Source organism: Aotus nancymaae, unplaced genomic scaffold (assembly GCF_030222135.1).
Source record: "Aotus nancymaae isolate 86718 unplaced genomic scaffold, 86718_ANA_hifiasm-v0.15.2.pri h1tg000020l, whole genome shotgun sequence".
NCBI lineage: Eukaryota > Metazoa > Chordata > Mammalia > Primates > Aotidae > Aotus > Aotus nancymaae.
This window is the reverse complement of record NW_026988432.1, coordinates 22,615,348-22,629,529: the sequence shown is the minus strand read 5'-3', so window position 1 is coordinate 22,629,529 and position 14,182 is coordinate 22,615,348. Positions and strand designations below refer to the sequence as shown.

Here is a 14,182-nt window from a genome sequence, read left to right as displayed (position 1 = left end):
ACATTATTTGGCTCAAAAGACTTTTAGAAAATCACTGAAACATCAAAAAAAAAACCAGTTATACATAATTTTCCAAGCTATCTTCATTGAGAACATTACAGGTGTTGGTGTTACAAACAGGAGAGGGCATTGAAAACAGAGCCATATTGCATGAGAAACGAAAAAGGATATGTCAGTAGGGAGAGAAATCTCATTGCTTCTAAAGTCCAGGCAAGCCACTTGTATTTGGGCTCCACACTGTAAACATACCATCTACCAGAGAAATACACTAGATTAATCTGACCTCCTGGATGACACTGCGCAGGTTCTGATGCTGGGAGTGAATCACAAACTGCAGATGAGAGATCTGCTCCTGAAGAATGGAAATCTCCATCTGAAGATCCTGGCATCTGGGAATGCAAAGGAAAAAAGAGTTAGAGAAAATGATTGGCTTACATGTTCCATAGCTCGCCCTTATTGCTAGGCCTCCTACACATTCCACTGCTACTGGGGATCTGGTGGGTAAGACCCCAGAGCCCCATTATGCCACACAGGACACTGAAGATAAATAGCTATGAAGCAGGCTCTGATTTGCTTGGACATAAACTTGAATGAGGATATCAATTCATGTCAAAAGCTACTCTCTGGCCATCCGTGACTCCTCCAGCAGGTAGTGGGATCAAGTTGTATTCCACAGGATAAAGCACTTATAAGCTAAATTGCCTTACCTGAGCACCCACAGACCTGGCACCCATCAAACTTCACAGACAATTACATGGCAATAGCAGAGTCAGAACATGGGAGCAGAAATGGAGATTTTATATATGAATATATTTTTCAGAAACCAATTTCTAATGATTCAGGCTTAGTATATGTTGTGGGTTGTCTGTGTTAGTCTTTTTTATTTTTATTTTTTGGCTTCCTACTTTTGGTAACTCTATGAATCAGTAGGGAAAGGGAAAAAAGAGAAGAAAGGAAGAAATTAAATTTTAGCAAATATTTTTGAGTCTGCATCAACCATTATGAAAAAAAGAGTAAGTCAATTTTGAATTTAGATTATTTATACTTTCCCAAAGCTCCATCCAGGTAACTGGAATTGATTGTGCTCTTTCGGCTGCTTCCCTTCTTGCCAATGTTATTAGAGTTATGAAGCCACATGCATTGTGGCAACCGTGTGCTACTGTGTTTTAGATGATAATGAGAAACATGATTATCATACCTACACAACTAAATCTCACTGCAAAATTCCATTTCCCTCCTCTTGATTAACACTATAAGAAATTATCAAATTAAGGAAAGCTATGAAAGAAATGTAGACTGTCAACGCAGGCATGTAGACTGTCAAGGAAGATCACTAGTTCAACTGTGCCAATATTTTATCTACTGTTTATAACACAGTCATTTAAACGACCCCGTAGCTGGTAGAAAGCCTTACCCTTGTCTTTCTTTCTTGGAGAGGGGCAGTGGGGAATCTGAACCAACTAAATGAGCAAGGAGTCCCTTGTTTTTCTTTCCGTCATCCATGGTAGGAAGTGTTTGAAAAGAGATAAGCTAGATGCCTGATTCAGATGAAAACACTTTGTGCACATGTAATTTGAACTGACAATGGCAGCAATACTCAGCCCTCACAGCATTTCCAAATCAAGTTCAGAAAATGGCTGCATCAGCACCAGACTATATTCACATTAGATTTCAATTGTCCCTAGACTTGAGGTTCAGCGGCTTCTTGAGGCACAAGAGACTAAGGAAATTTCAGGACCCCCGGCAGGTGAGGCTCCACACCCTAAGGATGCTGCAGGGAGATGGAAGAGCCTTCTAAGGAGATACCAGACTTTGGATGTCTGCAAACATTTCAAAAAGAGAGTGAGAAGGCTTACTGCCTACAGAGAATCTTCAGGGGCAGAATGTCTTCAGAAGTCCAGGAAGATTGAGTGTATGTGAGGGGCAGGGCTGAGAAATCTGCAGATGTTGCTCAGAACCCTTGGAGGGTAGAATTGCTGAGAACATGCAGTGGGTGGGGTAACTGAGGAGCCTCAGAAGGAAACCTCAGTTACTAGGAAAAGATGACTTAAGGGTATAAAGATCAAAACAGCCCAGGAGTAGTGGCTCACGCCTGTAATTCAAGCACTTTGGGAGGACAGGGTGGAAGGATCACTTGAGGCCAGGAGTTCAAGACCAGCCTGGCCAACATGGCGAAACCCCATCTCTATTAAAAATACAAAAATTAGGCTGGGTGCAGTGGCTCACGCCTGTAATCCCAGCACTATGGGAGGCCGAGGTGGGCAGATCACTTGGGGTCATGAGTTCGAGACCAGCCTGGCCAACATGGTGAGACCCTGTCTCTACTAAAAATACAAAAATTAGCTGGGCTTGGTGGCATGTTCCTGTAATCCCAGGTACTCAGGAGGCTGAGGTACAAGAATGGCTTAAACCCAGGAGGCGGAGGTTGCAGTGAGGTGAGATTGTACCACTGCAATCCAGCCCGGGCAGCAGAGCAAGACTCTGTCTCAAAAAAAGAAAAAGGAAAAAAAAAAAGGTCAAAACACAGAGGGCAAACAGGAATTGAGTTCATAGCTGGTGCTGAAATTCACAGTTGCTCCAGCAAGGAAAGTAAAAGAAGAAAAGAAGAAGAAGAAAAAAAAACACACAGAAAGAGCAACTATGACCCACTTAATGGTCACACTCAGAAGTTTCCTGGGAAGGAATGAGAAAGAGCTTAAGATGCCTTGCAGAGGCAAGCAAGCTGGCTTTGAATATGCACAAAATATAAAAATACTGTAAGCTGTTAAAGGTGAGTATTTAAAATGGTTCTCTTTGTGTCCCATAACCCAGAACCTTGGAACCAATGGAAAAAAGAGATGGTTTTAGGCAAGGGGAACAGAGGTTGTTATTTTTCTATCAAAAATACCAAGCTCAGAAAACTTTCCAATGTATTCCTTGAAGATATTGCCATAAAGTTCACTGTAAGTAAAAAAAAAAAAAAAAAAAAAAAAAAAACCAACTTGAGATTGGACTCAAGATGGAAGAAAAATATTTTTAGAAGCACTCTTGAAAACACAAGGCTTTGGACTTCACTTATCTCCACTAATACTCTGAAACAGTGACTAAAGGACATTGCATAAAATCTCTATTAGGATTGTTCAATAAATATGAAGCCTAGTAATCCATTTAAGACCTTTAAATGTAAAAATATATCTAAGTAAGCTGCCACTTGATCTTCTTTTGAGCTTTGTTATTTATCTTTCTGACTCTCCTGCCTTAGCCTCCTGAGTAGCTGGGATTACAGGCGTCCACCATGCCCAGCTAATTTTTGTATTTTTAGTGGAGACAGGGTTTCACCATGTTGGCCAGGCTGGTCTCGAACTCCTGACCTCAAGTGATATGCCCACCTCAGCCTCCCAAAGTGCTGTGATTACAGGCGTGAACCACTGCACTCAACCCAGTCTTAATAAAGAGGTACACAAGCAAAACTGGAGGAAGAAAATATAAGGAAGGGCCAAGCCTACGAAAAGGAGGCAAATGTCTATATCCAAGATTCACGCTCTGCTTTCCAATGTCTCAATATAATTTTTGACCATATTTTCCTCTGCAATGCAACTGAATACAAATATAAAGAAAATGTTGGAATTAAAGCAGAATTGAAAAGCTTTGGCTTCTAAGAAATGTAGAAGACATTCTCTTTCCCATTCTTCCCACTAAGTACAACTCAAAGCCCTGAATATCATATATGAAAAAAACACAAGAAGACTCAATGGAAAGAAGCCAGACTGGCTCCGGAAACTGGGATCCAGGAAATGACACAATGGTTAATCCCCTGGGTTTTCTTTTTATCTCACACATCCCAGACTTGGGGCTGGAAAAAAACTAGCAGACTGGAATGCCAATGGGGGCAACCAAAAAAGCCCCAACCAAAAGAGAAGAGACTCTCTGCCCTACCCTTCAGAGGAAGGGAATTGAGGGTTCTCTCTCAATTCATCACTGAAGGAGGGGGAAGAGACAACTATTTCTGGTTCTCTTCCTTAGCATTCAAGAAAGGAAGTCAATCCTATCTTTAACCGCAGAAATGTGAAAAGAAATGACTTTGGCTCTAATTAGCAACATGGGATGATCATAGAAGAAGCACTTGACAGGAATCCCACCCTCAATTTCTCTACTACCCAAGGTCTCCCAAAGGCTTGGTGGAAAGAAACTGAGTTTATGGAGAATTGTCTCTCCCTCCATTCCTCAGGATACTCAAGAATCTTTCTTTGGGTCAACTTACACCATACAGGATGGCATTATTAGACTTTTTCGCAGCGACTTCTGTTCCTCCCTGTTACAATGGCTTTGACTGGATTGTGTTGGCATCATGCTCTTCTCTTTTAGATGATGTTCTGACTTATAGCCTTCGTGTTTATTACAAGGGGTCAGCTGAAGACATTCAGTGTTCTTTTTATGACCATACCCTGGGCAATTTTCTTTCTGGCCTTATGGGTAGATTAGAAATAACTAAATGATCCCAAAGACCTGATTTGTTTTAATCACGTAGAATTGTGACTCATAAAACTAAACATTTCCTGTTTGGGTTGGCTGCTGGAAAATTTAAAACTGAGTCAGAGGTCTACTGTGAGCAAGTCTGTAGTATCCATGGGCCTAATTTTGTAAACGAATCTTATGGTATACCTATTCTTACATCTCCTTGTCCTCATCATCTAATTTTTTTCCAATTTAAGTAATCATGTTATATTTTATGTAGCTTTTATAAATAACCTTAAATTTTCTTGAAATTTTCACAAAGGGCATGAATAGCCTGAGCATGGTCATAATTACATAGCCCAAGAATATAACATGTTTAAGTCTTTATAAAGTACATTTATTACCAGGGATTCATGCAGTAAAATGCTTATGAGAATGAAAATTCCAGAAGAAATCAAAAGAGCTAGATGCTTAGACAAAGGAAGTAAATGTAGCAACTGAAGCCAAGTTGCAGGCTCCAAGAGGCTACTTCTGGGCACGCTACAGATAATCGAGGCATTGGAAATATGAATAACCCTACATAGAACTCCCACAGGAAAGAGAAGGTAGTGAGATTAGTGGCATCCTAGAGCTTCTCTGAAGCTATAAAAGAATATTGCTACCATCTGTGGGGACTCATATTGCCTTCTATTCAGGATCAAAAGTTTTTTTTGACTTCTATGAGTGTGAACATCACTGACTATGGGCTCCCAGTGGAATAAAGGGTAACTAGGGACCACAGCCACAAGAACAGAAGGGGTTAGATTCTTACCATTCCCAGACCAGACTAAGGGAAAGACTCAGCTGAGATGTAGGTATAGCCCCGTTCACATTTCAACAAAATTCGTGAATGTCTCTTACTATTTTCCATAAAATTCTTCTTCATTATTATTTTCAGTGGTGGCATCAAAGGGGTGCCTTGAGAGAACACTCTCACCCCAAACTACCACAGATAAATGTACAATTTAAGTAACAACCATATGTTTGACATGCAACCTGAGCTTCGAGGTCTTTCCTCCTCTAAGGAGTTTCCATTCCTAAGCAGCATCTATGTAGGGGGCCAACACTATTTATTTTTACAATCCCCTGTATTAGTCTGTTCTCATGCTGCTATAAAAACACACCTGAGAGTGGGTAATTTATAAAGGAAAGGGATTTAGTTGATTCGCAGTTCTGCAGGGCTTTGCGAGGCCTCGGGAACTTACAGTCATGTTGGAAGAGGAAGCAAACATGTCCTCTTCACATGACAGGCCAAAACCACACAGCAAGGAGAAGTGCCAGGCAAAGGGGGAAAAGCCCCTAATAAAACCATCAGATCTCGTGAGAACTCAAGAGAACAGCAGCACTGGGCTAACAGCCCCATAATTCAATTACCTCCCACCAGGTCCCTCCCATGACACGTAGGGGTTATGGCAACTACAATCAAGATTCTCATCTTTTTGGGTGGGGACACAGCCAAACCATATCAATCCCAGATGTGTTTCTCCAAAAGATAACTCTAAAAAAGGCCTGCATATTTGTTTGTGATGTGGCAAGGCAGAAGGAGAAGTCGGATAGCGGCCTTTACTAATCGTTATTCAGAGGAATTAAGAACCCAGTTTGAGAGATTTTCAGAGGTTTCAGAAATAAAAGAAAGATAATCAAAATCTTGTATAGCAGAATGAGCACATGCTTTGCTATGTGTGAAAATATAGAAGCCAAAACTCTCAGTTCTACAACTTCTGAGAGATTGAGCAATCTTGGACAACTCAATTTGAACTTTAGCTTTCTCCTTGAAAGGTGAATGAAAGGATTAAAATAAAGAAGGTACCTGGGGTTATTCTGAAAACTGCAGAGCATTTGACCTGTGTCAGTTACGAGTAATAGTAATAGAAGTATGCAGTCAACCTTATTTTTAAGGAAACAAATCTTAACTTTGCTGTCTCTTTTTTATGACCCTATCTATCTAATCTTAACCTAACAGAAACCCTCTTTTTTGTGGTAGCTTAATCAAGTCTCTTTTGCTTCAACCAAAAGAGTCTGATCTCTACTGATTTCATTTTTTTGTCACTTCACAAAGTGAATGCTTCTACATAAAGCTCAGAAAAAGTAATAAGTCATCATAAATACGTGTGATATCCACAATCTAAAAAAAAAATTGCATAAGCCTGGATGTTGAAAAACCTTTCTAGAAACACTAAACATCCATTTTCCCCAAGAAATTTCTAAAACTTCCTTAGGTGCTTTTAAAGCATTCTTTATAACAACTGCTTATATAGAACAGAAGTGAAAGAATAGATCAAGTTGGTTTTTAAAACAGCTACATTGTTGGCTCAAAGATGAACATTAGCCCTACTACCAATTTTTTGAAAATACATTTTTTAAAGGAAAAAAATATCAAACTTGGACAACCTGAACTTTTAATGGAAGATACATTGTACAAATCAGTAGTTCTGCTACATAGAAAAACTCTACTTAAGAAAAAAGCCTATTTAAGAAAAAAATATTAACTAAAGATTTACTTAGAATTAAGTTCTGAATATCCATATGTAATTCCAATATCTAAGGAGACTTTCTGCAGTATTTCCTTCATTCTCTACAGAAATGTGCAGTGTTATGAAACTATCTTAGAAGTCCCCTCTCTTGGGCCGTATGCTTGTTGCAGGGAAGAAGATAGGAAAATTAATAACTTATTGGTATCCTAGTATGTGTCAAATATGTGTGTGTAATTTTCAGGGTCAGCCCATTATATGTGGTCAAAAATGCAGGAATACAAGCCAGGCAGAAGGTACAACATATGAGGACAGATGGGAAGAAAGATAAAAAAAGGAAAGGAAGCAGCGGGGAGCCTGTAGGGGGGAAATCAAAAGACTTAGAAAGAGGGATGTCTGAGCATACATCATTGAATAAATGACAACAAGAATTCTGTCCGTAACAGTGCCTGATATCCTAGTGAACAATAGTTCTAGGTTGACAAACTAAGATCTTGAAATCAATTTGACTTTTAGCACTATTATATCATTATATCAGAACATACAATGACTGTGTTGGGCTTAGAATTTTTAAAAAAAATTAAAATCTCAGAAAATGTCTTATGATTTATTACATGATAATACAGAGACTTCTAATAGCAGCTGAGTAGCACAGCAATTATGATGATATCCACAAGCCTACCCCCAGCATACTAAGGACTGTGACTGCTTTTAAATATGAGTATTTATAAGTAAGTTTAAAGAACTAAGGATATTGTCCATAGCATTTCCTTCACCCTACCAAATTAAGGAATATCAGGAAACTATCTTAGAATTCTACTTGTGGCCTGGCCACTGTAATGTCAGCTGTAGAAGAGACTCATTAACAAAGACAGAAGCATTGGAGAATAAAGACCTCTCAAGCGTCCTACTTAGCACAAAAAGTAAACCAGGAGGTGCCAGGCTTACTCACTCATTCACTCTTCAGAAGGACTAACCTTCCCACTGGTTTCCTTGCCCCCTCAGTGAACTCTGCCATGCCCCATTCCCAACTGCCCTGTGATTCCTCTGAGTCTGAGGAAGGGGAAGCACATAACTACGTAGCTGTTAATCCTAGGAATTCAATCTTCTTCCTGCACTGTCAGTCATCCTGTTTCTTTGGGAGATGGAAGGCCTTCTGTTTCCTGGCTGGCATACTAGTGGACAGGAAAGAAATCAGGAACTGTTTTTACTTAACAGGTAGCTTCGCAAACCTTTTTCCATATGTAGCACTGGATTTGAGTTGCAGGAGCTTGCTTTCCAAAGACAGTTTTTTTTCTAGTAGTGTTCTCTTCTCCTACGAGAAAATAAGATACAATTTTTGCTAAACTGGATGTGTATGTTTGGTAAGGCATTCCTCTGTTCATACTAGAACTATGGTTTGAGCTAAAGAGCTGATTTCGCATGTGCTGTTACTCCCCATCTTCAAGGAAATCTGGCCAACTATTCTCCTGTGTGTTTTACACATAGTTCAACTATAGGCCAAGAATAGTTGTCTTCACTCTCTCACCTGCCTGGAGGACTTTTGCTCCTCCTCCAGGGCATTGCCCGTAGCCTGTTCAGCTCAGCCTCTCCCATTCACCTCTCCCCATCCTACCCCACATAAACAGCCTGCTCATCCCTCACTAGGCACTGGCTCTCCCACCCTTATACCTGCTTCCCTACATTAGACTGAGTTGGTGGTATCTAAGGACACTAGATACCCTACCCACTACGTGGCATATGTCAGAGAGTAGTAAATAAACATATGTTTGATGAAGGGTCATGGCCACAAAGGATATAACTGCTTTCCAATTAGGATACAGGAGAAACTGAGATTGCAATTTTATGATACTGAGAAAGACTATCTTCTAAAATGCCTTAATTTGATTATTAAGCCAAACTCTTTCCATCCTAAAGGATAACAAACAAGACCATAATAACGAAGCTGAGATGACTGTGTTCATTTTATATTTGATGGCAATTGACTGAAAACAGGAATTTGGTGCTTTGGCCTGATGATTGAGGTTGCCAAGTTGGAAAGAATCAAGGGGGATTGAAAAGAGGGAGGAATTGATATTGGCAACATGGATGGAATTGACTGGAAGAGATGTGCTGAAACTATCTACAGTGCTGTTTAAAATTACTTCCTGCTGCAGCATGTGAATGAGTAGTACACAGCGAGGCAGTGCTGTATCGCAGAAACATCACAAAGATGGTATGCAAGGCCTTACTTGGTTTCTAAATTTTGGCCAAGGTTTTAAACTCTCTGGGCCTTACCACTGTTAAGAAAAATTAACCCAAACTTGGAAATAAAAACAATATACAGTATACAGTTTTAATGTCATATTGGATAATCGTTTAATCATCTGACCCAAGATTTAATTCTCTCAGAGAATTTCCCTGTGTTTGCTTCTATTATTTATTATTTTATTAGAGCCCTGATTCTGTGAAGCTGAATGTAAATTTGTAGATTTCTATCTGGTGGAAGAGATAATCAGATAATCCCAAAGATTATGGTTTAATTGCCTTAAAGAATATTAACTGTATTTTTAATGTAATCTAGTAATCCTATTCTATTTTCACTTTTTCTCCAAAATGCCTATAAATGGCTAGTTCCTCAAAATATTTTATTTAAATCAGCTTTCTCATCTTACTGTTTCCTTCAATAATCAATGAATTAGTTGCAACATTTGACAGGCATTCATTGTATATTCATTTGATTCATACTTTTATCTTCTGAGCATTCCTAAAATGGGGATAATATTACCTATATTGAAATATCGGGATGATGGAGATAATATATGTAAAAGACATACAGGCTTCCTGGCACATATTTGGACCTCAGTATATAATAATTTGAAGGTACCAGTTACTTCATATCTTATGTGTTCTGTTTTTTTAAAAAAATTATGCTCACTTTTTCAAATTTTTCTTATAGTATTCTTGCCACATAGAAATTGTCCTGGAGTTACCCTAGCTGTGTTCAAATTATTTCTGAGGGATCACAGATACATCTTGCAAGCGTATGATGACGCTTGGATTATCAAAGAAACACACCACAGATAATGTATTTTGAATTTGCGGGGTGAGGAAAAATGGTTCCTAACAACATTAAATAGACTTACTCTTGATTAATGGATTTTCATATACAGGAGTCAGGGAAACCAGACAGCCGGACAAGTAAATGCTCTCCCTTGGCCAGGCTCTGGCATCTAGCTTGGGTTCTTTTTGCCTCCTCTTTGACAACACAGAAAATCACACCATACCAGACAGCATTTCTCAGGCAATGTCTTCAGGAAAGGGAAGGGGAGTTCGCAGCACCACACAGTGGGCAACCCCTATTCCCAGAGCCATACCTCGAGACGGCTCCAGGATTCCCTCCCCAGACTGATCCGAATAGGCACCAATTTAAATCATTGCCAAATGATAACATCTGAATGATTTGGGAACCAAGTCTGTCAGTTTTGTCCAACATTAGAGAAGACAGGGGCATAATGGAAAGTGGTATGATCTAGGAAGTGGAAGATTGTGGAATCGTTTCTGGTTCATGCTGTCCTCATTTATAAAATTATGATGAGAAACTAGGTGGTCTCAAGAGTGCCTTTCAGCTCTAAAATTGCAATAGAGCTAAATCAATGACATTAGGAAACAAATATGATGTAACAGAATTGCACTGCTAGCAAACGGAACATATGCTATATTAAAATGCTCTTATTGGGCATTTTTGCTAGCTTACCACTGTGTTTATGGAATTCATTCTCACTGCATTCCTGATTAAAGTGGGACAGATGGTGAAGGTTTTAAGTAATGCATTCATTACCAGACCTCATACCACTAATGGCTATTTACTGGAGCGGTGGATTGTTCAAATGAGTATCAAGAAAATTCTTCTCCATGGGGTATGTACTACCAGGGCAATATTTATCAACCTTTGTGAGGATGTTCATTTTTAATTTTTACTTTCTTTTTGAACTTGTCTTTTTCCTATTAATACAAAAGGGCCAGTACACCCTCCCTTATTCTGACCCCCGCTCCCCACCTGAGACACCCTTCCTCACAGCCTGTCTTCTCAGTCTCTCCTTAAACCAAGATGTTGCCAAGCTTTACTTCTTACAGTTTTATTTATTTGCTTGTTTCACAAATATAAAATATCTTCAAACCAATTTGGTTTTATTTTTGTTTTGTTTTTTGAGATAGAGTCCTGCTCTATCACTCAGGCTGGAGTGCAGTGGCGTGATCTCGGCTGGCTGCAACCTCCCAGGTTCAAGTGATTCTCATGCCTCAACCTCCAGAGTACCTGGGACTACAGGCACATGCCATCATGACCAGTTAATTTTTGCATTTTTTAGGAGAGACGAGGTTTCACCATGTTGGCCATCCTGGCCTCAAGCAATCCTCCTGTCTCAGCCTCCCAAAATGCTGGAATTATAGGCATGAGCCACCATGCCTGGCCTAAACCATTTTTTAAAAAAAGATAAGATTCTTGCACCTTTCCCCTCCACATTATCCCCACTTATCTCCACCCTCCAGAGATTCCAGTAGGCTGTATTCTAGGAAGTCACTGAATTATTGTGGAAGGTTGCTGCATGACCTTGCCAAGCCATGGGCATCCTGTCTACTTCCTCTGTCCAAGATCTCCTGGAGACAGCCCACTGTTATGAGTTATTATCAGGGAGGAGTGAGGCCATCACTTCCCAAGAATGTCCTTCAGGGTCTGAGCCACTGAACCTTACTCTGGAGTACGCTCCTCTGCCTTCCACTGGGCTTTCAGCCTCCCTAAAGGACTCATAGAAGAATTAAGAAAGGGAGATCTGGGAAGTTCTTTGAACCTCACGCAATCCAGATATACTAGATATACTACATTGTCATCTCCAGAAAAAGACTGTCTGGTTCATTCACAAATGTATATCCAGCCCATAGTTCTATGCTGTGGATGGTGGTGTTCAAATATTTGTTGAAGAGCAGTGAAGTAAATATACCCCAGAACTCTGAGATGAACTTACGTCTAGTACACATTTCCTGGGGTCACTAGGAAATAGAAATTATCTTCCACTGTTCTTTTGTTAATTGGGGAGCAGTGACAGTGGCCACTAAACCTGACCCAATATTATTGGGTTTGAGCTGGGGTGAGCTCTAGTCTATACTTAAATGTTAAGCTGGTTAATCAAGTTGTTTGGTTAAGCAATTATATTCGTTTCCCAGAATTGTCTTTCTTTCCTTAATGCAAACATTCTTTCTGCTATCTTAGTTTTGTTAAGCTATTTATTATAGGATCAAGTATTCTGACACTACCAAGTACTCAACCAAATATTACAGTTTTTCTGAAACAGCATAATTATAAACTGTCATGCCTGGATAAACTAATTGCTTAAGGACATTCTAGCCCACTGATTCTGCTAAAGTATAATACTCTGTGACCCACCACATAATACACATGCAGCTGAATATTATCTTAGAACCACTTGATAAACAAGCATATTTAATTTTTATGATTTCCTCATAGGACATCACAAAGACTACAAATTCAACCAAGTTACAATGTTATAAAACTTTAAATTCTTGGGAAATATTTTTAAGCAAATCAAAATTCCTTTGGTAAGAAACTTGAATATTGAAATGTGACGTTTTTGAAATGACATTTATAAAATGGCATAAACCCAGGCAGAATCATAAAACAAAGCTAAAAAGAACAGAGGCAAATACAATAAATATAAAAAAATGTATTAGGCAATATTTACTAGAAACCAAAACCTATATTCTTCTCTAACCCCAATTCCATTTCAGAGATGCCAGTTTTCTCTTTGTTTTGCTATTAAAAAAAAAAATTCCTTGATTTGTCCAAATTCTAAATTCTAAGGCACGCATACACAAATTTATGTGTTTACCTTTTATATATATTTGGAGTGCTAACTACTTAAATGAACAATGCGTGAAACATTTTATAATTTTTGTTCTATTATTACTCTTCTCTAAATATGCCTTCTTCAAGTTCCAATTTCCATAGAATGGATTTTCTTAACGTTAACCGTATCTCTCCTAGTGCAGCCATATGTTTTTACAAACACGAAGTGCACTTGGGTGGCCAAAAATGGATACTGCACATTAAAATGCTGTGATTACAAGGACCTGCCATATTATTGCTCCTAGTGGATGGACTTTGTGATCTTTTCCATTATTTGCATTCACAGCCTCACCTGGATCCCCTTTCTAAGTCACGTATTTCCTAGAAAGAGAATGTGACAAATGATGACTTGACTACAGTATTTGCAGAAAGGTAAATCAATCACTACAGTATAGATCATATGAAATGTTTAAGGGAAAAAAATAATATTAAATACTTCCTAAGGTCAAGAATTGTAAAGAACACTTTCACTTAATATTATCTTATTTAATTTAATGTCCTATTTATTTTAGTGTTATTTTATTTCTTTCTTATCTTAACCATGTCAGTAAGAAAATCCCCTAATTCTCCAGGGGCGTACCTTTTCCATTCTCTGTACAAGGTTCTCCAATTCTGTAATTTGACTGTGTTTTTCTTCAAGTTTTTCAGCAACTTGATTCAGATTTTCAACATGTTGTTTCAATTTCCGTTCTTTTTCAACCTTGTTAACCTATGGTCAGAGAAACAGTTGTGTTGTGAAAACTCAGTTTTTATTAAACCTATACACATATTACCTCTTCCTATAATTTTCTAATTAGCCAAAAAAATTCTGAATTCATACTTATTTAGAATTACTCTTTTGATATCAGTGTTTCCTTCAAAATAACCCTGATAGACTATAACATTAAATCGAGAATTAATAATGTATAAATATTCTTCCTAGAATGTTTACATTTGTTACCATAAAGCATACTTCCTGAACTGGTATAAGAAAGAAAGATACTAATTTAAGAAAAGCAAAATTTTTTTTATTATACTTTAAGTTCTGGGGTACGTGTGCAGAACGTGCAGGTTACACAGTTATACATATGCTGTGGTGGTTTGCTGCACCCATCAACCAGTCATCTACATTGGGTATTTCCCCTAATGTTATCCAGAACAAAAAAAAAAAATCTTACATGTTCAATGAAAACATGTTTTATTTTTAATCAGGAAGTGTCATGAAAGCAGAATAAGTCTCCTCACTGTAACATGGTGCTACTTCATAGGCATAGAGGACAGGTAGGGCTGACGATCATAGGAGAGAAGTCTCCGTCTAACAGGCAACAGGCCACAGTGGGACTGTGTCAACTAACTT

The 14,182-nt window shown here is 38.6% G+C and overlaps 1 protein-coding gene across 3 annotated transcripts in view; it reads right to left on the bottom strand.

The window, feature by feature from the left end:
• Window positions 1-14,182, bottom strand: part of CCDC68 (coiled-coil domain containing 68) — a 45,176-nt gene that overhangs the window by 18,991 nt on the left and 12,003 nt on the right. For all 3 annotated transcript variants that reach the window (XM_064379144.1, XM_064379146.1, XM_064379145.1), the window contains exons 7-9: window positions 13,427-13,555; window positions 8,177-8,259; window positions 284-389 (exon numbers count right to left, since the gene is read on the bottom strand). In XM_064379144.1, the coding sequence (XP_064235214.1) occupies window positions 284-389; window positions 8,177-8,259; window positions 13,427-13,555 (318 nt within the window). The remainder of the gene's footprint in view (window positions 1-283; window positions 390-8,176; window positions 8,260-13,426; window positions 13,556-14,182) is intronic.